This window comes from Centrocercus urophasianus, unplaced genomic scaffold (assembly GCF_019232065.1).
Source record: "Centrocercus urophasianus isolate 14NV4802_14NV808 unplaced genomic scaffold, USGS_Curo_1.0 seq_16, whole genome shotgun sequence".
NCBI classification, from domain to species: Eukaryota; Metazoa; Chordata; class Aves; order Galliformes; family Phasianidae; genus Centrocercus; species Centrocercus urophasianus.
The window spans coordinates 42,350,339-42,378,148 of record NW_024884711.1 but is presented as its reverse complement, the minus strand read 5'-3'; the positions used below and the strand labels follow the sequence as shown (position 1 = coordinate 42,378,148).

General features: G+C 41.3%; 1 protein-coding gene across 3 annotated transcripts in view; it reads left to right on the top strand.

The window, feature by feature from the left end:
- Positions 1 to 13,573, top strand: part of LOC122159464 (sodium channel protein type 5 subunit alpha-like) — a 162,837-nt gene extending 149,264 nt beyond the window's left edge. For all 3 annotated transcript variants that reach the window (XM_042817064.1, XM_042817063.1, XM_042817062.1), the window contains exons 22-27: positions 1,258 to 1,539; positions 8,526 to 8,579; positions 9,855 to 9,996; positions 10,252 to 10,352; positions 10,807 to 11,077; positions 12,339 to 13,573. In XM_042817064.1, the coding sequence (XP_042672998.1) occupies positions 1,258 to 1,539; positions 8,526 to 8,579; positions 9,855 to 9,996; positions 10,252 to 10,352; positions 10,807 to 11,077; positions 12,339 to 13,573 (2,085 nt within the window). The remainder of the gene's footprint in view (positions 1 to 1,257; positions 1,540 to 8,525; positions 8,580 to 9,854; positions 9,997 to 10,251; positions 10,353 to 10,806; positions 11,078 to 12,338) is intronic.
- The last annotated feature ends 14,237 nt before the right edge of the window (positions 13,574 to 27,810 follow it).

Genomic DNA, 27,810 nt, shown 5'->3' with positions numbered 1-27,810 from the left:
CATAATTCATTTGGAGAGGTGTTGCAGGATTTGCTCCAGTCTCGTGTCATGTTTCATTATCTCTGAGTCATTGAACATGATTCGGCAGAGGGGAAAAAGCGGGATGCAGGCATGGCCATGGCTTTCAGAGCTGGAACCTCAATGTCTGTGCCCTGTCATGGGGTTATGGGTGGAAGTGGGTGCAGAAGCAAATGTGACGTCAGCCCTGTGGCTTTGTGCTGGCACAGATGGAAATTGAACAGAAACTTTGTCCTTCATAGAAAACGACTGAAAGTTGTTTTGACAAAGGCTGAAAGTGTCTTCAAATAGGCATTTTGGAATTTTGGGCATTTTTGATAATGCAGAAAACTTGGTTTTAAAGCAATAAAAGTAGGAACGGAAAGCATTTAAAACTGAAAGTTAAGATTGGGAGGAGGGAAAAAGGCAGTAATTGAAGTAATTAAGAATGGCCTTATAGAAGGAAAATAAAATAACGTCAGACAGTTTTTCCTATGGAAAAATTAGCTTCGTTCATAAATGCACAAAAGAAAAATCTGGATTTTTATTATGTAATTTTGTATTTTGTATTGTAAATGATGCTGCTGCTATACATGCTGTACATTATTTCCTTGGCAGAAAGCTGGACAATAATACAAGAAAAGCAGAAACTGACATTTTCAATAATCAGATTCATAACTGAGTAAAATTCTGTTTTTATGGACCAATATCACCTTGTTTCAGTTTCAAAAATATAGAAAGAGAAGGCAAAGATCTTAGAGTCTGTTTACCTTCATTCTTATGTATGGTTTTAAACTGGGAGTTACAGCTCTGCCTGGGTTGGTGTAGTGGATCTTTACAGCACATCATGGGAAAACGTGAAGTCATCTTTTTGTTACATTATAATGCTTTCCCTGTTTTAATCATTTGTGTTGACCAGATAGCAGACTTTGGTTTAGTGCAGCAAAATTTATCACAGCTAGAGTTCATAGCCTAAGCAGTATGGAGGCCCAAGCTCAGTAAAAGATTTCAGATTTTTTTTTTTGTGGTCTATTTGAGACACTGATGTAGCCCTATAATTTGCAATTAATTGCATGATTATTAAAAGTGATCTGACTGAAGTGCATTATCCAGTAGGATGTGGGAGGTCATGGTGACTTTGCAGATTGCTTCTGAATTAAAAGATGCATCTGGAAAAAATGTCACCCCTCTAGAAACTGCTTTTTTTTCTTCTGAAAAAATGTAAGTAATGTTGTTTTTTTCTCCCGCATTTCACTCAAGGTGGTGGTCAATGCCCTTGTGGGAGCCATCCCTTCCATCATGAACGTTCTGCTCGTCTGCCTCATCTTCTGGCTCATCTTTAGCATCATGGGAGTCAACCTGTTTGCTGGGAAGTTTGGGAAGTGCATTAATAAGACAGAAGGAGATATGCCTTTAGACTCTAAAATTATTAACAACATGAGTGACTGCATACTCTATAACGTTTCTGGCACATTTTACTGGACAAAAGTTAAGGTTAACTTTGATAACGTTGGCGCTGGGTACCTGGCTCTCCTGCAAGTGGTAAGTACAATGACCTGAAAGTAAAATCTGATGCACAAATGTTGCTTGTTCCCGTTGATATCATCACACCATAGTATCAGGTTAATCTCTGCAGTCTTCTTCTTTTGCTCAGCCTTATTCATCAGGGGAATTCCTTTTCTCAAGTGAAAATTATTCATATACGGCATATTAATTTGGCCTAGAGATATTTATGGCAGCTTCTGGTTTTATTCTGAGTTTCTGGTGCATCACTAATGTAAGTCCTCTGGGAAGTGATTGAACTATTGAAGTGAATTAAATACTTTTTTTTTTTTTTTTTTTTTTTTTTTTTTTTTTTTTCAATTTTTCAATCCAGAGCAAAGTTCAGATCCAGAAACAAATAGTCTTGGTGCAGGAAGGACTGTTCACATGGGCAGAGTCTGCTGGCCTTCCTGAATCACTTGAACCTTCATTATTTCCTTGTCAGAAAAAAACAAACCTCCAGCACCTTCAGTTACTCAGCTGAAGTCACTGCACAAAGCTGGAGGTGCAGAGGAATCTTTCAGTGGTGTTTGAGAAGGACACCGGTGGCTCTCATTCTGGATACTCATCCTCATTTCCACCTGCTAAATATAATGAGTCAGCTTGAACTTAACTGTGAAACATGGTGCTGATCAGACTGTTGGAACTCCAGAGACTCTGGTCTCTCTCCAAGACTGGAGAAAGCATATTAAAGAATCTTGTTGAGGTTCAAAGCTGACTGCAGTATTTGATCTATAAAGACAACACGAGCCACTTTTATGACCTTTTTCAGCAGGAAATGTAGAGCATGGATAAACAGGTTATGTACACAGAGACTGAACGTGCTGTATGACAGCAGAGCCTAATGGATAAAGCCACAGGAGAGCCATCCTGTTGTCCATGCTCTGTCACTGGCGTGCAGTGTGATCTTAGGCAAATTGTTTTCCGTTTCAGTTCCATGGGGCCCTCATGTAAAGTGCTGATAATGATATTTATTTCTGTTGCTTCTAATTTTCTCTGAAGCCTAGTGATTGCAAGGAATGGATGAATGCTAGAAGTGCTGGCTATGTTGCATTTTATGTACCAAGAGTGAAACCAATACCTTGCTATATATCCTTGGACATGGATGTTGCTGTTTTGAAGTGTCTGCGATGGTACTTATCACTTCATAGATAAAATCTTGCATGCTGGGTGCTCAGTCGCTCAGTTCAGTTGTCTTAGACATCCACCATCTGTCCTTCAAAGAATATGTGGACCTCCCACAAGTCCCTTATCCTATCTTCTGCTTCTATTGTATCACCAAATGCAAATATTCTTTCTGCCAAATGTTTTTTTCCTCTATCATTGGCACATGAAATATCTTCATGAAGTAGCTCTCTTTCTTCTAGAAATGATTATTATTATATACTTGTGTTTTCTGTTCCTGGTACACATACACTTGAGTGTGTGATTTTTTGACCCCTGTCAATGGAGACTTTGCTTTCATGCTCTCTGGAAAGCAGCGGGGTTGGAATGGCATAGCCATTTAGGGTTCTTTTCATGTCATAAAGTTGAACTGAGAGCAAGCACTTTTATCTTTTGCATGTAATTATGATATTCAGCTCACTCATGCAGGGTAGATTAATTCACTTTGAACAGCTTTAATTAGATTTTCCGTTCTATATAGTGATTTCTTTGTCTTCTACTTTGACACCTAATCTAGCTGAGCAAAAATTTCCAGGTTTAAAATACTGTGCCTCACCTGAAGCTTATCTCCTCCATGACTGCATTCCAGATGTCTCATTTTTTTTTGGTGAAATAAAAATGCATCAGAAGATACACCTTTTATATATATATATATATATTTCTTTTTTCCTAAAGAATCCTTGAAATAAGGAGACATTCAGACTTCTCTCTACTAGTCAAGTTCATGAGACCTGACTCTAAGTAAATATAATGAACACAGACGTGAGCAGCTTCCATCAGATATGCACTGAAATTCTAGATGGTGTCTCATCCCTGGAGGTGTTCAGGGCCATGATGGATGGTGCTCTGGGAAACGTGATCTATTGCCTGATGCAGTCTTTGGCACCTCTGCCCACGCCTGAGGGTTAGAACTAGATGAACGTAATTGGTCATAAGTTGGAGCTCAACACATTAGGAATGTGTTATTATTATCAAAGGAATAGCCTGTACTGCTGTTTTTCAACAGAAGTTGGACTTGCTGGCCCTGCACGTTTTTTTCAAACCTATGATCTTATACTGGGTAGCAGAGAAGTAGAGTTTCCACTTAATCATAGAATCATAGAATGGCTTGGGTTGGAGGGGACATTAAGGTCACCTGGTTCCAACTCCTTGGCTATAGGCAGGGACACCTCCCTCTAGACCAGGTTGCTCATAGCCCCATCCACTCTGGCCTTGAATGCTTCCAAGGAGGGGACATCCACAACCTCGCTGGCCAACCTATTCCAGTGTCTCACCAAGTAAACAGTAAAGAATTTCTTTCTAATATCTAGTCCAGCCCTCTGATCATCTTCATGGCCCTCCTGTGGACCTGCTCCTACAGCTCCATGTCCTTCCTGTGTTGGGGGCTCCAGAACTGAGCACAGTACTCCAGGTGGGGTATCACGAGGGCAGAGTATAGGGCCAGAATCACTTTCCTCGACCTGCTGGTCACACTTCTCTTGATGCAACCCAGGATATGGTTGGCCTTCTGGGCTGCAAGCACACAGTGCAGGCTCATGCTGAGTCCTTCATCAACTGACACTCCCAAATCCTTCTCTTCAGGGCTGTTCTCAAGCCATTCTCTGCCCAATATGTATCTGTACTTGGGATTGCCCTGACCCTGGTGCAGGACCTTGCGCTTGGCCTTGTTGAGCTTCATGAGGTTGGAATGGGTCTGCCTCTCAAGGCTGTTCAGGTCTCTCTGGATGGCATCCCTTCCCTCTAGCTTGGTGTTATCTGCAGACTTGCTGTAGGTGCAGATGTACAGAAGTACAGAAAGTAAGTGCCAGAACAGTTTGCTAAACAGAAACTTGCAGAAGTACAAAAGAAGTGCCATAGCCATGGAGTCTGTGCAGGCTGGACAAGCTCATTATGGCAGGGAGAGAAGGAGTCTTAAAACCTTGCTCGGCTTCTATGGCAGATGCTGGCTTCTTCCTCCAGGAGAAAGAGCAGGAGCCAGATGCCATTAGGGTATTGATTTTGACTTTCGTCGTGCACCTGGAGCTCTTCTGTCTGCTGCTAACGACTGGCTTAGACAATAAAGTGTAAAGATGACACCCACAGAAAATGGGCCCAAACATCTGGATCTCTTTTGCCAGACTCCAGCCGAGGAGTGTCAGTTACAGGCGCTTCTTGCCAAATATGCTCCATATGAGCTCACATTTCATGGGCAAACTGTTGTAGGAATTGCAGGGGATCAGTTAACAGTGCAGCTCTCCTAAAAGAACAGATACGTGCTGCGTCTTTGTGTGTGCTGAGACACTGTGTAGTAATGATGAGATAAGCATTTTGGTTACCACCCTCAGGGATGCAAAATATGAGCTTTTAAGTGGGGCTTGTCTCTTGAGTGTTGACATTTTCAGCTTCTTTAAATGACTCTGAATTACCCTTGGATGCCTGGATGTATGTTTGAAAATCCAAATGGAAATATGTGAAACAAATTCAGTCTGCCTGACGTTCTGTCTTCACTTCTACAGCACGTTCGAAAGAAATGAAAAGCTGCTATTACAGCACCCTTAAGGCTTTCTGCTATCCAGAGGCAAACTTGCTGATAATGCCATTGACAAGTTCACGAAACTTTTTCCAAACAGCATTTGCTCTTTTCCTACCTCACTGAGGATCAGTGCTGTTTTGAAGATGCCTTAACTAATACCACTGAAGTGGTCATTCCAGTTTTAAGTTTCTCAGGCTCACTGAAGACTGTCTCACAACAGATGACTTAAGAAAGATGTAGTCTTACTCTACAAGTAAGGGAAGTATCTTATTCATGGAGAGAGGAAAAGATCTTGTTCTTGGATGGGAACAGACTTACATCAATCAGATCCTACTACTCTTTGTCACTCTGGGTCTCCAGATAGGGAATAAAATACAATGGGAGCACTCTAAGACCAATACACCAACCAGGAGCTGTAGAGTTAAATCGGTCCTTCAGGCAGATGGGAAGTCATGACTGAGCTGGTAAATCAGCTACAGAATGATCACAAGATAGCAGGAGGTGTCCAAGTTTACCAGGTTACATGATCTTTTGTGCTTTGCTAAACAACATGCTGCATTTTACCCTCACTGTAGCTGCAAAATGCTCAAAAAATCAGTGTACTTTTGAACAAACCTTATTTTGGTACAACCATAAAGGTTTCTCTGTGTATCCAAAGATCGGAAGCAAGCAGCAGTTCCACAAGTGCTCTCAAAGTGAGCAGAGCCCAGCAGCCATGCAAATGTCTTGGATACTCTGGTGTGTCCAGTGCTCAATAGTGCCCTCCTCATCAGCAAAACAAATGTGAGATGAATATTTTGTATAAAATTGAACGGAATGAAAAAAAAAAAAGAAAGAAAAGAGAATGGAATTGGTGCAGCCATCCTGAATACGTGTAATTTGGCTGTAGTGTTGGCATCTCTCTTAGCTTTCAGAAGTGTCTGCCAACAGTGAGAATGCTTGAAGAAGCATTTCAGAAATGTGAGGACCAATATTTCTGTCTTCTAAACCAGTTGTTTTTGTTGCAGTATTGCAGCCTTTTTCTAGAATAAAAGAAAAAAAAAAATTGTTCCCCCAGGCAAATTTGAAGGCTTGATTTATTTTAAGGTACCATTTGGTTTTGCAATGGTTTAAGGGCATCCAGTGCCGTCCCACCTCTCCTCCTCCCCACTCATTTTCTGCACTGCAGCTTCAACCATCAGTCAAATAACAGAACGTAATCCCATCCCAGGATTGTATCTGTAGATAATCTCATCACATGACAGTTTCAGTAAAAATGGTGCTTCTCTGGATAGCTTCCAGGCAGGATAATATCACAAACACTCCCATGAAGATTTTGTCACTTCCTTATCCGGAGTGTAAGTGGTTACTAATTCCAGATAATTTCTTTTCCCAGTGCTGTATTTCTTTAATTCTCAGTACTTCTTACCCTCTGCAGATGAAATGCCTAGGGAAGCTTTCCAGAAGCCTGGGAGATTTTTTCTTCTCCTCCTTCTGGACTACTGGGGCAGAAAATTGCTGCTCTTCATTCTCTTAATATTTATTTTCATCAGGTCATTTCATCATCTGTTTTCATTGCAAACTTACAATTGTCTCTTGCTTCTGTGGTACATGTCGAGGGGCAAAATAGCTCCTCCAGAGGAAACATTCCCTCACAAGTGGGAGAAAAGCATAGACTAAGATCGTATCATTTTGTGCCATGAGCAAAAGGATTTCTCATTGCATCCCATCCACTCTTCCTGAAGAGCAGTTTGAGCTTGAAATTGAAAGTGACTGTGATGACACCAGGAAATCACTCAGCAGATTAGAGAGAGAACAGTGAAAAAGGAAAATATTAGAACAGTTAAAGAAGATCAATGAGTCAGGTTTAAAGAAATAACAGCTGATTATTCCTGTACATAGATTACATCTGAAGTGTGTTCTAATACACTGTGACACAGCACAGATTTTCCAAAGAGTTCTGATTCAGGAGGTTCATCTTTTATTATTCGGTAGATGGAAACAAACGTACTCTCTCATACATTTTTTTATATATTCTTTCTTGAGGAATAAACATGGTTGACCTCAGGTACGTTTTCCTTTGAATTGGTAGTGTTCAGTGGAAAAGGGAATAGCAGCATTACCTCCAGGATTTAATTTAATAACAGAGTGGATAATGGAGCGTTTCTAAAACCACTGGATATATCCAGCTCAGCTGGGTTTCTGCTGAGAATTCCTGCCTAAATTCCATATAACGTTATCTGGAATTGCATGCCTGCACAACATGGAGAAAATTCAACCTAGGTGTCAGTAGGATTTAAAAAAATATTGGGTGTGGGTCATGCATGCTAGTGTAAATCCAATTAAATCAGTACATCTAAAAGTGCCTCGTTATCTACTCACTGATTTTATATGCAGTATAAGTCTCAGTAGGTCAGAAGTCAAATGAGAAACAACCCCAGCAGACAATTATAAAGGTAATGTGGCTTAGACCAGAGCCAGACTGAAGCCAGATATGTTTGGTATCAGTCTGTGTCTAATGAGAGGCAAATATTGACAGCAAAGAGCCATGCTTTTGCTACGGAATAACTAAAATCACTTGTGTTTCTTCTAGGAATTGACACACCTCTGTTTTTATTACGGGCTTCAGTAAGGAGGCTGTCCTTGTTTAAATCTTACATATTTTTTTAATAATTAAAAAACCTGATTTTTATTTTCATATTTTAAAAAAGGCATACCTGAATTGTGAAGCAGGCTGATTGTCCTTGGCCAGGCTCACACCAGGTGCTGATTGCCCTTGTGACTTTCAAGCCAGCAATGATTCATGCAACTCCATAGGCTTTGACGTTACCTCGATTTACACTGTTTATATGCCCTTTTTTAAGAGGGCAGAATCCAAGATTCAGTGGGACCCCAAAATGTACCCAATGCTTGTCAGTCTGAATGAGTGTTAGAGATGGAATCCACCTTCCCTGGCCTGAGACCTGTGTGATACAGGCACTCTGAGTTGCCCTATGGAGTCCTGCTTCTTGCTGGTTTGAGCTTGTTAAAGTATAAAGAAGTTCCTGCTCAGCTTCAGAAGACTTAATTGCCATGTTCCCCACTTCCATTAAAAGCCTCTGTTCTAGCCCTATAATTGCATCATATATCATGTTCTTATATATGATTTTAAATGACTAACTGAGCATCAACTGATGGATACACTTTACTTTAAAGGAGAAGCAATTCATTAGTTATGAAGAACATACATACTCAACACTGTGTTTTGGAAAGTCATCACAATGATGGTACCATCATTTCCAGATATGCTAATTTAATATGCTCAATTATGTATTTTGTGGTTTCTTTTCAGGCCACATTTAAAGGGTGGATGGATATTATGTATGCAGCAGTGGATTCACGAGAGGTAGGTCACAACAGTGAAAGAGATTATTTCCTTTTCCATTGACATTTGCCACATTCAGGATGTTTAACAACAGCAGCAAAAATACACGCAGGCTGCCAGTTCTATTTTACTCTGCTTGAGCCTATTGCAGACCTTCATTTTTTGCAGGTGGCACTGAAGTCTCATGACCCTGAAATTAAATCAAATGCAGCCCACAGATTTATTCAATTAATTCATCTGTTTGTCCTGGAAAACTCCCAGCACAGAGAGGCATCTCCAGAGTGAGGCTGAATCTACCAAAAGACCTAAATTGTCTATTGTGTTTCTTCCACTCTCCCCATTGACTGCCGTATTTGCCATGAATTGAATTTTTAATTACAGGAACCTCTTGAGAAGCACTGGGATTTTTTAAGTTTTGGTATTTGTTTTTAATGGAAGGAGGCATTGTCTCCTTTCCCTCTTTTAATTAATTTAAGGCACGAGATTACACTTACTGTTGAATGTTGAGATAAGTACTCATGAATGAGATTTAGTCAGGTTGAATTGACCAACAGGGAATCAAGCCTTGAAGGGAAGGACAAATGTTGAAAAAACCTCATGGCATTAACAGAGGATCACTTTTGCATGATGTTGATTTATGCACGAAAAAGATTTGGAAAGCCAGAGCCACCCATAGTGCCACTGGGCTCCTTTGAAACACCCTGATTTTTTCCTTTCTCCATTCTATCTGAGATGGATAAGCTGATGATAACCCAAAACTCTGTGGATTTCAGACTCCAGGATTGTGCTACAGGTTTTTCGGATACTGTTCTTCCTTGGAAAAATTCTTGCTGATGTCAGCACTGTTATCAAAATGGTTTGCATATTGAAGTCTCTATTAAGAAGATACAATTCTAAACACATTCACTCTAAATCCAGTGTTTTTCAGTGGCATCTAATTTTGCTGTGATCCTACTTTTGTTTCTTCCCAAGTGCCATTAGTTCATATAAGATGAGGGATAACCAGAAGATCGATTCTTTTCCCCTCTGTGTTCAAACTGAGAACATTTTGTAGGATTTATTCTGAAGTTGCACTTTTTGAGGCAGAGTGATTGCTGTTGACAGTATTATAAAATAGAGCTGAATTAAACATGCCATTTCAGATACCAGAGAGCACTGACTCTGCTAGTGGGAGTTGCATTGTTTTTCCTCTTTCATAATCTTTGTTGCTGATGGATAGTTTTCTTTGGACCGCATTAATATTTTGATTTGTGCAGATCTGGTGTCATTTTCATGTTTTCCCTTCTCCCTCTGCAGTGTGAGGAGCAGCCTGAATGGGAATGTAATTTATACATGTACCTGTACTTTGTGATTTTCATCATCTTCGGGTCTTTCTTCACACTGAACCTCTTCATTGGTGTAATCATAGACAATTTCAACCAACAGAAGAAAAAGATAAGTATTGAATATGCTGCACATCATCTTGTGATCACTGCTGAGACAAGGCCAAGAGATCGATTTATAAGCAGCAGCTTTGCCGCATTATCCACATGATTAACATTAGCACAACTGTTCTGTGAGAATTCTACAAAATCAGAGTTGTAGCAGCCCCTCATCTCCCCACAGCAGAAGAAAATACAGCCCTGGATTTTGGATGGAGGCAGTGGGGCTCTTTTCATTGGAAATAACAGTGTTTTTCTCATCCTATACTTAGGTGGCCAGGACATCTTTATGACAGAAGAACAGAAAAAGTATTATAATGCAATGAAAAAGTTGGGATCTAAGAAACCTCAAAAGCCAATCCCAAGACCACTGGTAAGAATGGCATAGTTCAGTTGAATAACGTGTAATAGAGATTTATTTAATAGAATAAATGCTATCCCACTTCCCGGATGAAAGCCACTTTTCTTCTACATTTTATGATTTTTGACAGTATTTGCAATCCTACTTTCCTGTGTAGTATAGAATTTCCACTGTTCTGCTGTATTGACTAAAAATCCAATTTACATATGCAGTCATTCCAGTGGCCACATGTCTGCACTGAATGAATTCATGGCCTTGATCCAGTGTCTTTTTTCAGTAGTTTCAAGAATCACTAGCCGTAAATGGGTTTGAAAACTCTATCATCCAACTATCCATCATCATCTTCTTGTTTCTGAAGTGCTGGTATATAGCCTATTTTCCACTGCTTCCTGATGAATCACAAAATCATGTCATCATTTTGACATGGTTCAAATCTCCTACCTAACAATTCTTTTCTTTCCTCCAGAACAAATACCAAGGTTTTATTTTTGATGTTGTCTCAAAACAAGCCTTTGATGTCTCCATCATGATTCTCATCTGCCTTAACATGGTTACCATGATGGTAGAAACAGATGATCAAAGTCAGGAAAAAGTGAACATCCTCCACAAAATCAATATGCTTTTTGTTGCCATCTTCACTGGGGAGTGCATCTTCAAAATGCTGGCACTACGACACTACTACTTCACCAATGGTTGGAACATCTTTGACTTTGTCGTCGTGATTCTTTCTATCGTAGGTAGGTGAATCTGAATGGCAAAGAAGCACTTAAACACACTTAAACTTAAAAGGTGAATGTAAGCTTAATTAGAGAGAGTTGAAAGATTTGTGGGGAAAAAAAATCATTCAGAGAACTGGATTCTAAGTGATTTTTAATATTTAAATACACTCAAACACTCTGACAGCAGTGATGAAGATAACAGATGTCATTGTATCATACTACAGTACTGATTTCAATGGGCATAAACATAAAACATAGTCCAGAACCAGCAGCATACACTTCAGCCATAACAGTCTAAGTCAGAGAAGTAAAAAAGCCACATGAAAAGGGCACATGCAAACTGCTATTATTTTGATATTCACCTTTTATTACATAAATGGGAAAAAGTTCTTCAGGTGAGCTGTGGGTAGGCGCAGTGAATTTGGCTGCTCTCAGCTCTGTGAATGTATAGGGAACATCACTGTCACACAGCTGTTATCAGAGCCTTCATGCTGTGGGCATGTCCATGGCAGCCAGTTAAGCAGAGCCATTGTGTTGCCCATAGCTGTGTCCCATGATCTACCAGGTTGTTTCAGCGTCGGAGGAGTTGGGCCATGCCAAAAAAGCCTCTCCCAAGTAGGGGATGAGATGGCATGAGCTGGCCATGTGTCACTGCATCTGGAGACTGCTGACAGTAGACAATCTGGCCTCTGCAGGGAAGAGAGTTCAGTCACAGGAATGCAAGCTTATTTTTTGCTAGAGTAGCCTTAGCCCTTAGTTCTTTCCCAGCTCATCAGGGAGACTAGAAAAACTAATGAGCAAGCAACCAAGCCAGTGTTCAGTAGGAATTTGCACCATTTTGGTTATTGCTCATGAAAACAGACCCAGCACACAGTGTTGAATCACAGAACTTGTTGACTTGCTAACATCTTGCTAACAAAAATATTTTCAAATCAGAAAACTCTTGACCAGCTGTACTCCAGATAAATGGCTCATGACCAAAAGCTGCAGATAGTTGTGTCCTGTCTGACCCGATTCTGGTTTCTCATTCCCGATAGTTGACTTTTCCCTTTATAAAACTGTAACGACCATTGACACCTTTGCTCAGTATCTCAACAAAATTTGCATGGATTAAGAGACCGTGAAAATGCTAACGATAATGCCATTCCCTTTATCTTAGGTCTTCCAGTTTGCAGAACTTTTCATTGATTTTTTTTTCCATAATCCTCATCGATTTGTTTAGAGGGAATCAGGGATTATTTCCAAGGTAATAACTTGCTGTTTGTCTTTTCTTTTCAAGGCACCGTACTTTCTGACATCATTCAGAAATACTTTTTCTCTCCCACACTCTTCAGAGTCATTCGCTTGGCTCGAATTGGCCGGATCCTAAGACTCATCCGGGGAGCCAAAGGAATTCGAACTCTCCTTTTTGCCTTAATGATGTCCCTACCTGCTCTGTTCAACATTGGCCTCCTGCTTTTTCTGGTCATGTTCATTTATGCCATTTTTGGCATGGCTAACTTTGCCTATGTTAAGAAGGAATATGGGATTGATGACATGTTCAACTTCCAAACTTTTGCTAACAGCATGCTCTGTCTCTTCCAAATCACAACGTCAGCTGGCTGGGATGGTCTTCTCAATCCCATTTTGAACACTGGACCACCATATTGCGACCCAAACCTTCCAAATGCAAATGGTTCAAAGGGAGACTGTGGAAGTCCTGCTGTAGGGATTTTATTCTTTGTTACTTATATCATTATATCATTTCTCATTGTTGTAAACATGTATATAGCCATTATTTTAGAGAACTTCAGTGTAGCCACTGAGGAAAGTACAGAGCCTCTAAGTGAGGATGATTTTGATATGTTCTATGAAATCTGGGAGAAGTTTGACCCTGAAGCCACTCAGTTTATTGAGTATTCTGCACTTTCAGACTTTGCAGATGCACTGTCAGAACCTTTGCGCATAGCAAAACCAAACAAAATCAAACTCATAGCAATGGACCTGCCCATGGTCAGTGGAGATAGGATCCATTGCTTGGATATTTTGTTTGCTTTTACAAAAAGGGTGCTAGGAGAATCTGGGGAGATGGATGCCCTTAAAATACAAATGGAAGAAAAGTTCATGGCGGCGAATCCATCCAAGATCTCTTACGAACCAATAACAACAACTCTCAGACGGAAACAAGAAGAGGTCTCAGCCATCGTCATCCAGCGCGCCTACAGGAGACATTTGTTTCGGCGCTCAATGAAGCAGGCGTCTTACTTGTACCGACACAGAACTTTTGATGGCAGCATCCTCGAGGACGATGCACCCGAGAAGGAGGGTCTCATTGCATTCATGATGAACGAAAACTACGGCAGGCCAATAGACAAATCAGAAACCCTGTCCTCCACGTCCTTCCCTCCGTCCTACGACAGCGTTACCAGAGGTACAAGCGAGAATCTCCAGCTGAAGTTGACAGACTCGAGCAAAAGTGATGAGGCCATAGATTGTTTGCTCTCACCAGACAGAGATAAAGAATCAATTGTTTAAATGTCTGTTTAGAATGCTTTAAAATATTGTTTACAGAATGTAATGCTGTAACTACACAACAATTGAAGCAGCCTTTTTATTAAACATTAGTTGCGAAAGAAACAGTGGAGTTTTTACCCTTAACTACAGGAGTCTAATAAGTCATATAACCTCTGACCCTGCTCTTTTTGACTTGGCTCAATATTTATATTTATATATGCACAGGAAGAATCTTGGCAGGGTCATGGCTGTTATATCATTGGTGTGAATAGGAATATGCTAGACTGTAAAACAGTAAACACAGTGTATATCTATCCACAGATAAAGCCTGGCTGTATACATTCATTTAAGGTCTTACTCATATTAGTGTGTTTACTTATGGCAATGTATGACCTTGCATTCTAAAAAGAAAAAAAATATATCACAGCTGCTGTAGCAAAATGTAACACTTACTGTATATGTTGTGAATGGTCTTTCATAAATTTATTATATTTGATATTTTTTTACTTAAAAAAGTCTCTTTTTCCATGGAGATTAATGATCCTTACACTCTTCATGATGAACTCTAAGTCGAGATAATAGGAATTCGCGGGATCCTGGTTGTTTGAAGAGGAAAGTTGTTGCAAAGTAAACCATCCAGTTAGCAACATTTAACTTTATTACACTCAGCCCTTCCCGCTGAGACTTGCAACTGCTCATCAGCAGGAACAGAAAAAGAAAGAAAGAAAAAAAAAAAAAAAAAAAGAAAAAAAACAGAGAAGGAAATGATGACAAAAATCATAAGAGAAATTGCTTGTTTTATCCTTCAGGAACCCAGAGAGTAATGGATTCTGTTTGTAAACCTGTTAATAAAAGCACTAATTTTTTAGTTTGTTTCAAGAATCTGCTTTGAATACTGCAATCAAACTTGCCATAGAAGTAGTGCATCACTTGTGTGTAGTGCTCAAGGCACCGTCTATGCTGGCAGAGTTAAGAGCATGGGATAGGCTATGTTTTCCCAGGAACACTGAGCTAAGCAGCCTTTTTGGAAACTCTGTGCATCAATATTACTCCAAAAATAGTATTATTAATCCTAACAACACTGATTGGGTCATGAGGAATGGCTGCAGCAGTGTGTTCAATAAGGTTGGAGGGGAATCGCCCCTGGATCTGTGTGTAACCTCTAAGGTTTTGAATCCTTTCTTCTCAGCGTCCATCTTTCATTTTATCAGATGGTACAGATGACTGGGGAAGGACAAGAAATACAGGAACCAATGATAAGAGTCCACTAGAAAATAGGAACATCCTCATTCCTGCAGGCAAAGGAATATTTACAGCTGATGCATCCATCAGCTTCAGGCCAAAGAAATGACAACAGAATGGAAGGTGGATGCGTGGCTGTAGAAAAGTATTAGGGGTTTTATGTGCTAACATAGCTTATTATTTATTATTAAACTTTCAGCTGTGATAGAATTTTAAAAAGTATCTATGGAATATAGAGACAATTCTGTCATTGCAGACAGGTTCTTTCTTTTTCACCTTCAGACTGATTGTACTTGGTTTGGTTGAACTTTGTGAAAAATCTTGAGATTTCTGTAATGAGCCATTGCACTTTAAGGAAGAGTAATTGTGCTTTTCACCTCGGAAAAGCAAAGATATCAAGAATGTATTTAAGGTGTATTGTGATTGACATTTAGTTACATCCCAGGTTGTAAAGGTGTCAAAATCCACATGGGGTTGGCAACGAGAATTAAAGCAACATGTTACAGCAAACTTTGTCTATGGCCATTGTTATCTGTCCTCTAAACAAGTCAAAATGTGTAAAGACAACGTGTCAAGAGGATGACTGTGTATCTGTAAATATGGGCTAATTATTCTCTCCATTCATTGAGAGGTGTCTCAGGCATTCATTTGACAGTGGGCTATTGGATAATGCAGAGGATTTGCCAGCAGGATTCCTGGGGTCTATTCCTGATTCTTGCTATGTGATTTTTAGGCAAATAATTGAACCTATCTGTGCCTCAGTTTACCCATCTGTAAAATGGGGGTAATAATACTTACCTACCTCACAGGGGTGTTGTCAGACTTTCTGGTTGCAAAGTGCTATAAGGGAATGAAACGTATTCTATAAGTATTATAATAATCATGCTCTCTTGCCCTTTTAACCCCATGTCTATGGTGTATAACATAGGGCTGTTCCTCTGGAGATTTTGTTGCCTTTAAATCTTGTATGTAATTAGATTCTAACCTAAGGGAACTACTCTTCGTTCCTTAAAGTGAAAACACTCTTTATTCTTTCCTCCCTCCTCACCATCCTTTCCCCTCACCCCCCTCCCTCCCCCCAAAAAAGAAAATTGCTCAAGGCTTCTCAAATTAGAGAAACTTTATACAGATTCCCTGTGTATTTATGCTGTAATCTTATTCTGACTGTACATATCACCCAGAAAGAGTATGCGATTTTTATATTTATATGCATACACACACACACACGTATACCCATACATATATAAGTATATTGTGAGTTTGTAGAGTGACTGACACTCAGAGGACATGACTTACTGATTAAAATGTTTTGTTCTCAGTGGGATTTATCGATCATTAGAAATGAGCTGCTGCCTATAATGAAACTGTTTAATTAGGAAATAGTACATGCATTACCTGGTGAACAAGCATTTATTGGCTGACAACTGGTAAAATTATTTTCCTTTCAAAGCTTCAGAATAAAAAAAAAAAAAAAAAAAAAAAAAAGAAGAAGGAAAAAAGCTAAGAATTAAGAGGATTTCTTATCTGATTTTTATCATTCAATATACAATATTCAAAACAAACAACAAAAAAATCAACCTGCACATAGCAATGCTGTGTTGATCACTGTTTTACAAATATTTTAATTATTTGCAACTTGTATTCAACTTGTATTCTTAATAAGAGTGTGGCCCTGTGATGAATGGGATGCAATGCAAAGATAAGCTGGCAACTGGTCATACAAGAGAAGAGCTCTTCCTTGGGTCATTTCACTCATGCGTTGAACATTTCATTGCCATTGCTGTGAGACCCTGTAGTAACACTGCAATATAACTGGTTCTGTTTTTTACCCAAAATCTGTTAAAAAATAATTGTCGATTCAAAAAATACATATGAAATTAGGTCTTAACTATAGGTGTTTACAGTGCGACTTTATTAGAAAAAAATGAATTGTAAATTATTTTCAAAAGCTTTGTAACAGGAAGATTGCTTTTCCATTGGGTTTTCAATTTTGTTGAACATTTATTTAAGGCTGAAAGAGAATGGTATCTTTGTATGGTATGCAGAACTCCCCTCCAAAACTTCAGATAGCCTCACTTGCAGGTTTTTATTAATGGAGATGCCAATTTGTACTCAGCAATGATATGTCCTCCCAGTACAGTGACTTAGTTAAAGACACTGACTTAATAGTTGGCCCACACTGTCTATAAGCATGAGTGCTACCATTTTTTATGTTGATTTGTTCAATAAAGGCTACCACGTGATTCACTCAAGCTACAAAAAGAGCAAGGAAAATATCAGCCAATATCATAGGACATATTAAGCTGTTTGTACCTGGAAAAAAAAAAAAATCAAGTTTATTATGTTTCTTTGTTAAATAAATAAGGATAACAAATATTTTCTGTGTCAATTATTTGTTATTTTATTTATGTGACTTCTCTTGCACCTTCAGCACCTTTGTTTGGGAAATGCATGGTGACTTCTGTTAGTCAGTGAATACCTCTCCAGTTCATCTTGCACAGTAAGGCTACTACAGGGTGTTAAAGGCTTGAGCCAAAGCTCGTTGATATTCATGAAGAATTTTGGGGTAAGAAAATAATCAATTTACTTAATGGTAGTATTGATTTACATCTACTTTAGTTACATAGATTTGGCCTTTGTTTGTTATTATTCTATTGGTTATATACTAAAATGGCCACTAAACAAAGGGCAACATCCTTCCCAGATCTTGACTTCCTCAGACCTGGGAGGAATGTCAAGGGGGACAATTGACCACCCTTGGAGCTCTTCCCCTAGCTCTTAGAATCATAGAATCACAGAATCATTATGGTTAGAAAAGATCGCTGAGATCCCCAATCTCAACCCATCCCACCGTGCCTGCTGCCCATGTCCTGAGTGCCACATCTCCACGGTTCCGGAACGCATTTGGCGTGACCCCACCACATCCCTGGGCAACCTGTGTCAGTGCATTACTACTCATTCTGAGGAGAAATTTTTCCTAAAACTTGAAAACTTGAAATTTCCAACTTGAAATGTTCCATCCTGAAGATATCCGAACTGTGATCTTTTCAGCACTGAGGGAATCAGCTTTATCTCTGCGTTATCTCTGTGCACCAACTTAGTTACCCTGTTTCAATGATCTGAATTCTGTTTAATCAGGGAAAGTTTTGCAATCACATAAAAACAGAAGAAAACTGAGCTGGTTTAAACTGAAGAGTCCAATCAGTCCTCTGAATTAACTTAATACAATGTTTATAGCGATGTTTTACATTAACCTGGGACAGAGTGACCTGTGGGAAAGGCTTTCGGTTCTTTTAAGTAAACATTTAAGAGAATGTGTCGTGTAATAATATCACTTCTGAGTGATCGTGTATAGAATAAATCCGGTTGAAATTTTTTCAGCAATGTACTTTTGGTTGGAAGGAGCCATTTATTGAAATAAAAACCTTCCACAGAGATATGTCAGGTTGACAAGGAAATTCCTTGTTGTAATTTGTCATCAGAATTCCCACAGAAAGAACATTCAGAGTATAATCCCTACTGTGATGATTTCCATTGGTAGATTGTTACCAGAACCACTTAGCTTCTCTGTATGTGCTCCCATCATTGTGCTAGGGGCTGGTTTGGGTTACCTCCTCCTTTTCATGCAGGACTTGGGGAAATTTCTAAGGGGTTCAGATGTTTCCTTTTTCAAGATGAAGGTTTTTTTCGTTTCTACCACAGTGATTCCTTATTTTTCAAACCTAACAAGAAACTTACTTCCAATTTTTACAGTGTTGAATTTGTTAGTTTTTTCCTTCCTTCCTTCCTTCCTTCCTTCCTTCCTTCCTTCCTTCCTTCCTTTTTAATTTAGAGTGCATGGTTGTTTTTGTTGCTGTTATTTTTAATAAATTTGTGTTGATTGTCATATTCTCAGGTCTACTAAATCAAACCTATTTGAAATCTGTGAGATCAGAGTAAGAGACTGCCAACTTCAGATTCACGCTGTGATTTTGCAGTGGTTTCTACAAGATTCCTTTTTATTTTTGATGCAAATGAGCTCATAAATATTAGGACCACTTTAGAAATAAGTGTGTTTGGATAGACAGTAAGAGCAGTGGGAGCAGGAAGGAAGGAAGGAAAGGAGGGAGGGAGGAAAAGGAAAAGGAAAAAAGGAAGGGGAGGGAAGGGTAGGGAAAAAGAAAAAGAAAAAGAAAAAGAAAAAGAAAAAGAAAAAGAAAAAGAAAAAGAAAAAGAAAAAGAAAAAGAAAAAGAAAAAAAGAGAAAAAGAAAAATAGCCCATTAAGCTGTAAATGATATGGCTGCTTGTGCTTGCCACTTCTTCCAGCTAGCAGTGAAAGACAGGCCTCGCCGGGTGAAGAACAAACATGGAAATCCTTCTGAATGTTTACATATTGCAAAGAAATAGCACCCATGTCAAAGGGAAAGCATGTGAAAGCAAATAGGTCAAGGGGAATAGCTATTGGCAGCAAGCAAAAAAATGCTTCAGAGTCAAACGTCACTGATAACCCCGTGAGGACTGGAGGTGTTGGACTGTGGCAAAGGCACGGTTTTGTCAGCACCTCCACACGAGCTATTTTAGCAATCTGACAAGCCTCTGAGCGACTCCTGGGCTGGGCGCTCATGCTACAGCAAAGTTTCAGAGGCAGCTTCCACGTTGGCCAGATCTCTGTGGTCACCCTGCTTGTTGGTGGGCCATGAGGTTGTGCAAAACCATGGCATTAAATGGCCTTCGTGCCTTGGAAATTAACAGTAATGAGTGCCACACAGTAGAGAGCCAGTACTCAAATGTCACTGGAATGCCTTAAAATGTGAGATATTTACTTAAAAGGAGAATTTCTGGATTTTTTTTCACCAAAACTTCAAGGGTATATGCTACATCCAGTCCTGGGCCACCCAGTACAAGAGAGAGATGGACATTCTGGAAGGACTCCAACACGGGGTGACTGGGATGATCAGCAGACTGGAACACTTCTCCTGGGAGTAGAAGCTGAGAGAGCAGGGGCAGTTCCATCTGGATAAGAGGAATCTCAGAGACATCTCATCAATGTCCATAAATACCTGAAGGGAGAGTGCAAGGAGGACAGGACAGAGCCAGGCTCCTGTCAGTGGTGCCCAGTGCCAGGACAGAGGCAGTGGGCACAAACTGGAGCACAGGAGGTTCCCCTGAACACCAGGCAGCTGTGCAGGCGATGCACCCTGGCACAAGGACCCAGAAGCCATGGGCTCTCCTTCTTGGAGATATCCAGGAGCTGCCAGGATGTGGGGCTTGGCACCCTGCTCTGGGTGGCCCTGGTGGAGCAGTGTGGGACCAGAGGCACCCAGAGCTCTTGCCACCTTCAGCCAGTCAGAGACTCTCTGGCCATGTTTTCAAGCTTTCTGCTTGTCTACCAACTATGCTAGGAAAAAAAATTAAGGGCTTTAAGGCAAAAAGAGCAAAGATCGAGCAAGTAAAGATAAAATCATGCAAAGTGGCCCTGCAAGGAGTTAAAATTCTGCCCTCTGCTAAAAGGTGACTTGAAGTGCATACCTCTGTTTTCAAAAGTCAGTGTTTTCTGTGAAATCCTGGTCACACTAAAGCCTAAGGGAATTGAGCAATTACCCTTAAGGGAGTCAGGTTTCTAACCGTTTTTTTTTTGTTTTGTTTTGTTTTTTTCCCCAAAAGGTTGTTTCAGTTCCTCACATTTGTCTTAATTTCTGATCTCTTCAAACCTGCAGACCAAGCACAAAGGAAATAATTTTCATTTTTAGCTCAGGGACAAGCTGTGCAGGTGAAGAGAATTCATCCAGAGATCACAGACCTGGAGTGACGGGTCTCAATGTGACATAGGACAATCCAGCCCTTGGTGGGTCACACTCTGGATGTCCCCACCTGGCGCCAGTGGAGGTGATCTGGATGTGCTCCCGAGATGGGATTCACCTCCCTGAAAGTGTAATAAAGTACTTAAGATTCAGTGAGTCAAAAGATAGAGGGAGAAAGGCACAGAAAATAAGATTCATAACATTCATTATTCTGGTTATAAAACTCGAGGTTGTGTTGGGGGGCCTGCATTTAAGTCTACTTTCTGCTCGTTATCAGAGGAAATCCCCTTTGAAACCCTGCAATATTCAGCATTAATTGCTGCTTCCCTTTTTCACAGTTTTAAGCCACGTAGTTTCTCTCCTTTCCAAAGAACAGAACACAACAAAAAGATGGATGTTGAAAGAGGGTAGGAAAGAAAAAAAAAGGATTTCTTTTTTGCAAGGGGAAGCCAATCAGGTGTGATTGGACAATCAGCCAAGCGGGAGTCAAGTGCGAGCTGTTAGGATAAAGCCCCAGTCTGACACCCACTGCCCACCCGTGCTCTTGCCCTCCACCTTGAGAAGATCTTGCATTTCACAGGTGTGCTGGGAACAATAAGCCATGAACGTCACAGAGCTTATTTTTGGGTAGGGTCTCAAGGACCTAACAGCTTCAGGGTCCGGAGCATGAACTCACTACCCAGCAGCTGTGATCTCCTCACACCTCAGACTCTGTGGGAAGATCAGCCCAAAGATTAGTCAGCCTTCACATTCTTGGAGTGTTTAGCATTGAAACACTTTGGGGCATTGACAAGGGGAAGGTGAAGGGCTACCCAGGCTCCGGAAAGTGGTAAACATGGCCCCTGTCCAAATCTAACAGGGTAGTAGGGCTTTATAAGGCTAGACATGACACAGGGAGTGAGGGACGACGTGTTGGCTTACACCTCTCAAGTCAGCTCAGTGTTGCAATGTGTATTGGATAGGATGGACCAAGCACATCCCTTGACACTCGAAGCAAGTCTTCCTGCTTAGTTCCCTCTTCAAGAAATTTATTTCACATGCTCAGATCTGGAGATGAGAAAAACAAGACTTGTAGTAAAACCGTATTATCACCTCCATGAACGTAACCGGAGTGTATCTTTCTGAGGGATTTGTCTTGGAGAAAATTCTGAATAAAGTCAATGGGGGCTTTCCAGAGGAAAAAAAAAAAAAAATGAGATTAAAACTTGATCTTGTAGGAATCTTTTTATCTGATGATGTTTGTAATTAACAATCTGAGCTTTTGTAATCCTCTCCATTCCTAGTGTAGGTAGCTGAGTGTTGTATGTATCACAGTTCTGGTCTCAGAGCTGCGTCCAAATCCCCGAAGCCTGAAGCTTAAGGTCCTTACCCAGCTCTAATTTGAGAGCTTTGACTCTCACACCAGCTGACTGCATGGATTAAATGCATGTAAATACCTTCATAGTGACTAGCAAAACATACTCGTGACACTATCCTAAATTGGGATGCTCACTCTTCAGGGATGTCAGTTTGATGTTATCGCCTACTCAGCAAGTAAGTCCCTTTATTGAAGGGGGAAGACCTCATGCTCTCCATGATGCCCACTCATAACAAGCTTCTTTTTCCTCTAAGTCTGCATTTTGCTCTGCTTTGCCATCATTACAGTTGTCTTTTTAAATGCCAGGGCTCAAAGATGCAGTTATTAATGCTTCGATATCATCTCTATTTCAGCTCAGCCTGCTGTGAGTCACTCTAATGTTTGCACCTTGCTGCTCCTTCTCATTGGTCTACAAAGCAATGAGGATGTGAGGTTCCATAAGAAACACTCATCTCCCTTCTGAGCTAATGGGGTCAGACAGGTCTGCCTGCAAGATACAGATTTCCTTAAGGGCATCATAAAGAGAAGAGCCATGAGAAGATGGACCTTTCAATATGACTCCAAAGTTCATTAGATTATAACATTTGCTCTACATCTGTGCACAAGGCAATGCCTCACGTCCAGCATGAAACCCAGGATTCATTCCCTTACCCCTCCAAAATGGTTGAGGCTCTCTACATGTGCTCCAACTGCTAGTTTCCTGTTTGTAGAGATATAAATTATTCCCAAAGAACATTTATTATTACTATTATCATCATCGTAATCATTTACTTTGGCCTCTTGCCCAGAGGATATGTAGAATGGCAGCTCTAACCTCTGATTCCTCTGAGCAAGGTCTCACTTTCCAACCTGCTTAGCTGGAGCAGTCAGAGCCCTGACAACATGTGTGGGAAGTGCAAACAGACCAGATGAGAAGTCTGGGAGCTCTTTCACTGTTGACAATTCACAGTAGCATGTTAGACCAAGCTCCATCAATGTCTCAAGGCCTGCCAAGAGGAAAAACAGCTTTTGGGAAGAGAAACATATGAAAAAAATGGACAGCTGATGATAGGAGAGAATCAGTGAGAGAAGAGGTATGAGGCTATAGGAATATTTGTGTGTGCGGTATGGATGGGGACATCCCCAAAACAGACATTTTGACCTCCTTCAAATATTTTGACTTTATCAATACTATAAATATGTTTATTAAGGGAATCTTTGGCTGCAGGCATCATGCTGAAATTTCATGCTCAAATACCAGACTCAGCAGTTTTCTCTTTGAATATGCTGGTTATTTAGCTGCTACCATTACCAGAAAATACCCAAAGAGCAAGACAATAACTCTATGGTCCAGGCAAAGCTATGCCAGCACTGAGGTCTGTGCCTGATAGTGTGTTGTTTAGCAGTGAACAATCTCTTTGACAAACAGCTCATACACCTGGGGAGCAACCCAGGGAGTTCCCCAGCCAGGCTGCAGCTCCATCTGTTCAGCCCTGATAGAAGTAATTTCTGATTTTTTGAGTCATCAAAGAATAGGTGGTATATTCTGCTTTGAAAGCTTTCCCTGACAGGACCCTAGAAACAGGGAACTTTAGGGAATGGATGTCTGAGAACTGTGTTTCTCCATTCTGAACTCCTGAGGACATCTGTCTGAGCCAAAGGAAGCTCTTCATTTTTAGAGGATGGAGAAGGAAGGCTGTGTTGTACTCTAAAACTAAGTGCAATGAACCCAAAACCGCAAAAGGGCTCAGTCACTCACATTACAAACTGACCACAAAATCTAATACTGCTGGAGTTTGTATGTCTGCTGGCTTGCAGGAAGATGACCACAAGCAATGCAGAGCATGGTCTGGCTGCTGCTGTCCCCAGTCTTGGGGAGACAACCTGCTGGGTTGGAGATCTGTCCCACATGCCTGGCAGCCCAAGATGTGTTGCTGTTATCTTTGTTTCCAGGGAGTGATGGAATAAGACACAGGGCTCCATGTAGTAGAGTCAACTCATCTTTATGGCGATAGCAGTGCTGTCACAGGACCCAAAGCCAGAGCGAGACAAATGCATCTGACTCAGCAGTAAATCAGCTTCCCTCCTCCCCCCACACACAGCATGACTACTGCTGATCCACAAAGGATGCCCTGGGCATCTCTCATAACAGCAGCTGTCCCTCTCTTCAGAGCAGAGAGGCATCTAAGAAGTCTTGGTATGTCTCCTGCCACACTCAGCAGGAAGACTCAAAGTGCACTTCAGGCTAAAAGTGATCTTGCGGCAGGGCCAGAAGGTTCAAGACCCACTCGTCCTTGTCACAGCACATTAAAAATGGGTAATCATTCAGCTGTGCAAAAGTAAAGACTGCTTTTTTTGCAGAGCAAACATAATCTTTTGCCACAAATCAGCGAGAGAAACAGTGGGCAGGCTCCAGGAGCGAGCTGACACTTGGGTTCTATAAAGACCATGAAGACTTCTATGGCAAGACCCAGGTCTCTGGGGATATAGGTCAGGAATTTCCCTTCTTTTTGAAAGAAGCCTCCCAAGGAGCACTGCCAACTGCTATGCTCTAGCCACAAGGCAAAGGCAATCTGTACCTTGTTGTTCACGGTCGTTGTTGGTCAATCTTGGGAAACATCAGTGCCCTTTTTCCTTTTCCCTCACCCAGGTCTCTGCAGGGAGCATCTGGTTTACTGCTGATGATTGGTTGAGATCTCTGGCAGAGCTTCCCTTGACTTTCAGTAGGAAAAATACAGCCAGAGAATGGTTGTCTTTCAACAGCTGAACTAAGTTGCAAATTCAGACATTTTGACCAACTTTACATTAAACATTTTGACTGAATCAAAACTATATGTACGTTTATTTGGGGAATCTTTGGCTACAGATATCATGCTGAAATATCATGCTCAAACATTGAACTTTGCTGTTTTCTCTCTGCATATGTTGTTTCCTTATCTGCCTTTTGCTTCATTAAGTTTCAGGCTAAAAGAATTTCCTGAAGGTCAAAGAATACAATTTTTTTCAAGTACCCCTCCAATTTGAAGATGTACCATGCCATAGAATCGTAGAATCACAGAATCATTTGAGTTGGAAGGGACCTTTTGAGGTCATTTAGTCCAACCTTCCTGCAGTGAACAGAGACATCTACAGCTAGAATATCCTGGAGGTGAAAGTCTCCACTGGGGAAAGTTGGCCACTGGGGGTTTTGTAGCACCTAAGAGGGCTCCTGCATGGCTTACTTCAGCAGTGAGCAGAGCTCCAAGCTCCTGCAGAATGGCACTGCAAAGCTTTGGCTGTTCAGACCCAGCCCTGCTGCGCTCTGTATGTCAAGCCCAGCCCTGGCCAACATCACACACATTTTTTGCCTCAGGTGGCTAATGCTGTAGAGAGCAAAGATCATCAAATACATCTTCAAATGACTGGAAATATTTTTATGTGCTATTAGCAACTGAGCTATATCCAACCACATGCAAATATGAAAAGGGGGATTAAGAAGCATCCTGCTGAGAAGCATCAATGTTCATTTACCTGAAGCCTGCTTCCCCTGTTGTAACAAATTTTGTCCTCTCTTATCATATTTGTTTTTCCTAGAGCAGCCTAAGCAAGTGACAACAGTTCTAAAGGATTTTGGTGGAAGTGATCATGCTTATAATCTCTTCCATAGCCTTCTTCTAACTACACAGTGATATATTGTCTCTCTGGATATTATTTGACTGTTAGATCAGTGCAATCATGAGGACTTGCACTCTCATCTCTTGTTGCTTTAAAATATTCTTGCATAAGTAACTGGCTGAACCATTTGTAGTTGAATTTGTAGCTGACAGTACTGCCCTTAAACAGACATGCACATGACTATTTGCTCTTGTACTTGCTATGAGCACAGCAATGCAGGATTAAACAGCTCCCAGTAGAACGGTCCAGCTCTGCACTTGCAGCTCTCACTGTAAGAATGCTACCTCTCAGCTGCGCTCTGCCCTCGTGTTTATGGTCAGCTACAAAACATTTACATTGCGACAGCCATTGCTGAAATGTGGTCACTTCTGGGAAGAGAGGCAGCTGCTGTTTGCTGAGGCTTTGTGGTTTGGACAGTGGCTGGAGCCCAGGATTTTTTTTCTGGTAACAACAGCAATGGGGACCACAGCCTTGTGTAGGCATGCCTTTGTAAGATGGATGTTACATAGTTAAGGTGCTGGTGGCACCACAGACATGAGTACAGAGTCCCCCGTAAACTGATTTATCTTCTTTCTCGGGTAAATGATGCAGCCCATTCTGACCTGCTGCCGGCCAGTAGGCTTAAAACATGGTGAGGTATGGTGTACTGTAGCCCTTGGAGATCCTGAATAGGATCCTGAGCATCCTAATCTAGTTGGTAACAAGGTTGGAACTGGATGGGCTTTAGGGACCCTTCCAACTTCAGCCATTCAGCGATTCTGTTCTAAGATAATGGCCCTCAAGCACTTTTCAGACCCCCCCACTCTTTTTCTGTTGTTTTGTGGTTGTTGTTTTTTTGCTTCAGAAATGCTCTCATTTTAGTAGGAATTTATGAAATGGTTGAGATGAGGTGTGAGTCCATAAGCTCTGGATGTCCCATGGTGTAAGCAATGGGAAAGCATCACTGCCTCTCATCTCCCAGTTTGGTTCAGATGCAGGTGGACACAGCACAACATCTGTTTTGATAGATTCTAGAAATGAGAAATAAAGCCGGAAATGGTCAGAATGAGGATGAGCTGTAGGTGTCCAATTGATTTTTTTCCAGATGGAAAGGATCCAGTTGACCCTACAGCAAGCATGGCTTGTTTCTTTGTAAGGCAGCCAAAGGGCATCAGTGGTGGCATATGTCTCAAAGCAGACTGTAATGGTCCAACTCTTGGCTCCATACAGGAACCCAAACCCAAACCCTATGTCTGAGAGAGGTGTCCCAGTGCTCCATGAGCTCCAGCACTCAGGGCTATGCCCACTGCCCTGGGCAGCCCACTTCATGCCCACTGCCCTCTGGGGCACAGCCTTCCCCTCACCTCCCCTCATAGCTCCATGCCATTCCCTCAGGCCCTGTTGCTGTGCCTGGCAAGACCGACACATGGGATTTTCTGAAGCAGAGTCAGAACAAATCTGGGGTTGTTAATATCCTTTCAATAGCAAAATGCTAGGCACTGTCTTGGAGCTGTACCCAGCTCCCCACAATAAAGGCTTGCTCCTCTTTTGTGGTGGCATTACTCTGCACATGCCACAAAGCCAAGTCACAGCACTGCAAAAGGTAATGAGACACCCAACATGCCAAACATGTGCTGAATCACAAAGGAACAAGAAGAAATATTCAATCAATCAGATATTCAACCACACAAGCACACTGACCATCCTGGATGCAGCGTATCATCTTCCTCCCAGCGACAGACAACTGTTACGGTCCATCAGTGACAAAACTCCGGCACACCTCCAGCTCTACAGCAGAAGATGATTTGTTGCCACTTTGTTTTCCTTCACCTGATTTTTATTTACATTTTTGGACGGAGGAAGGCTAACCAGGAGCACCAGCCCCACTACAGCCGGCCCCATTGCCTGCCATATGAGTGCCCCAGGGATGCAGGAGCTCTGCCCTCAGCCATCCCCCACCTGGCAGGGAAGGCTGCATTTGTCAGAAAGCTTCCATTAGTTGTGCATTCCAGCTATAATCTCCCAGCCCGAACACAGCAGCATCTGCTTTGGAGCCAGTATTATATAACCACAATTGGCCTGAGCAGAGCATGTTAAAACCCTGGGCAGGAGAGAGCCATTGATTCCACCTCTCAAGAGACAGAGTGGAGCTGTTCTTTAGTAAGAGCCTTTCTGTGACTGTACAGAACTCCTTTTTTTTCCCTCTTCCCTTCCCTTCCCTTCCCTTCCCTTCCCTTCCCTTCCCTTCCCTTCCCTTCCCTGCCCA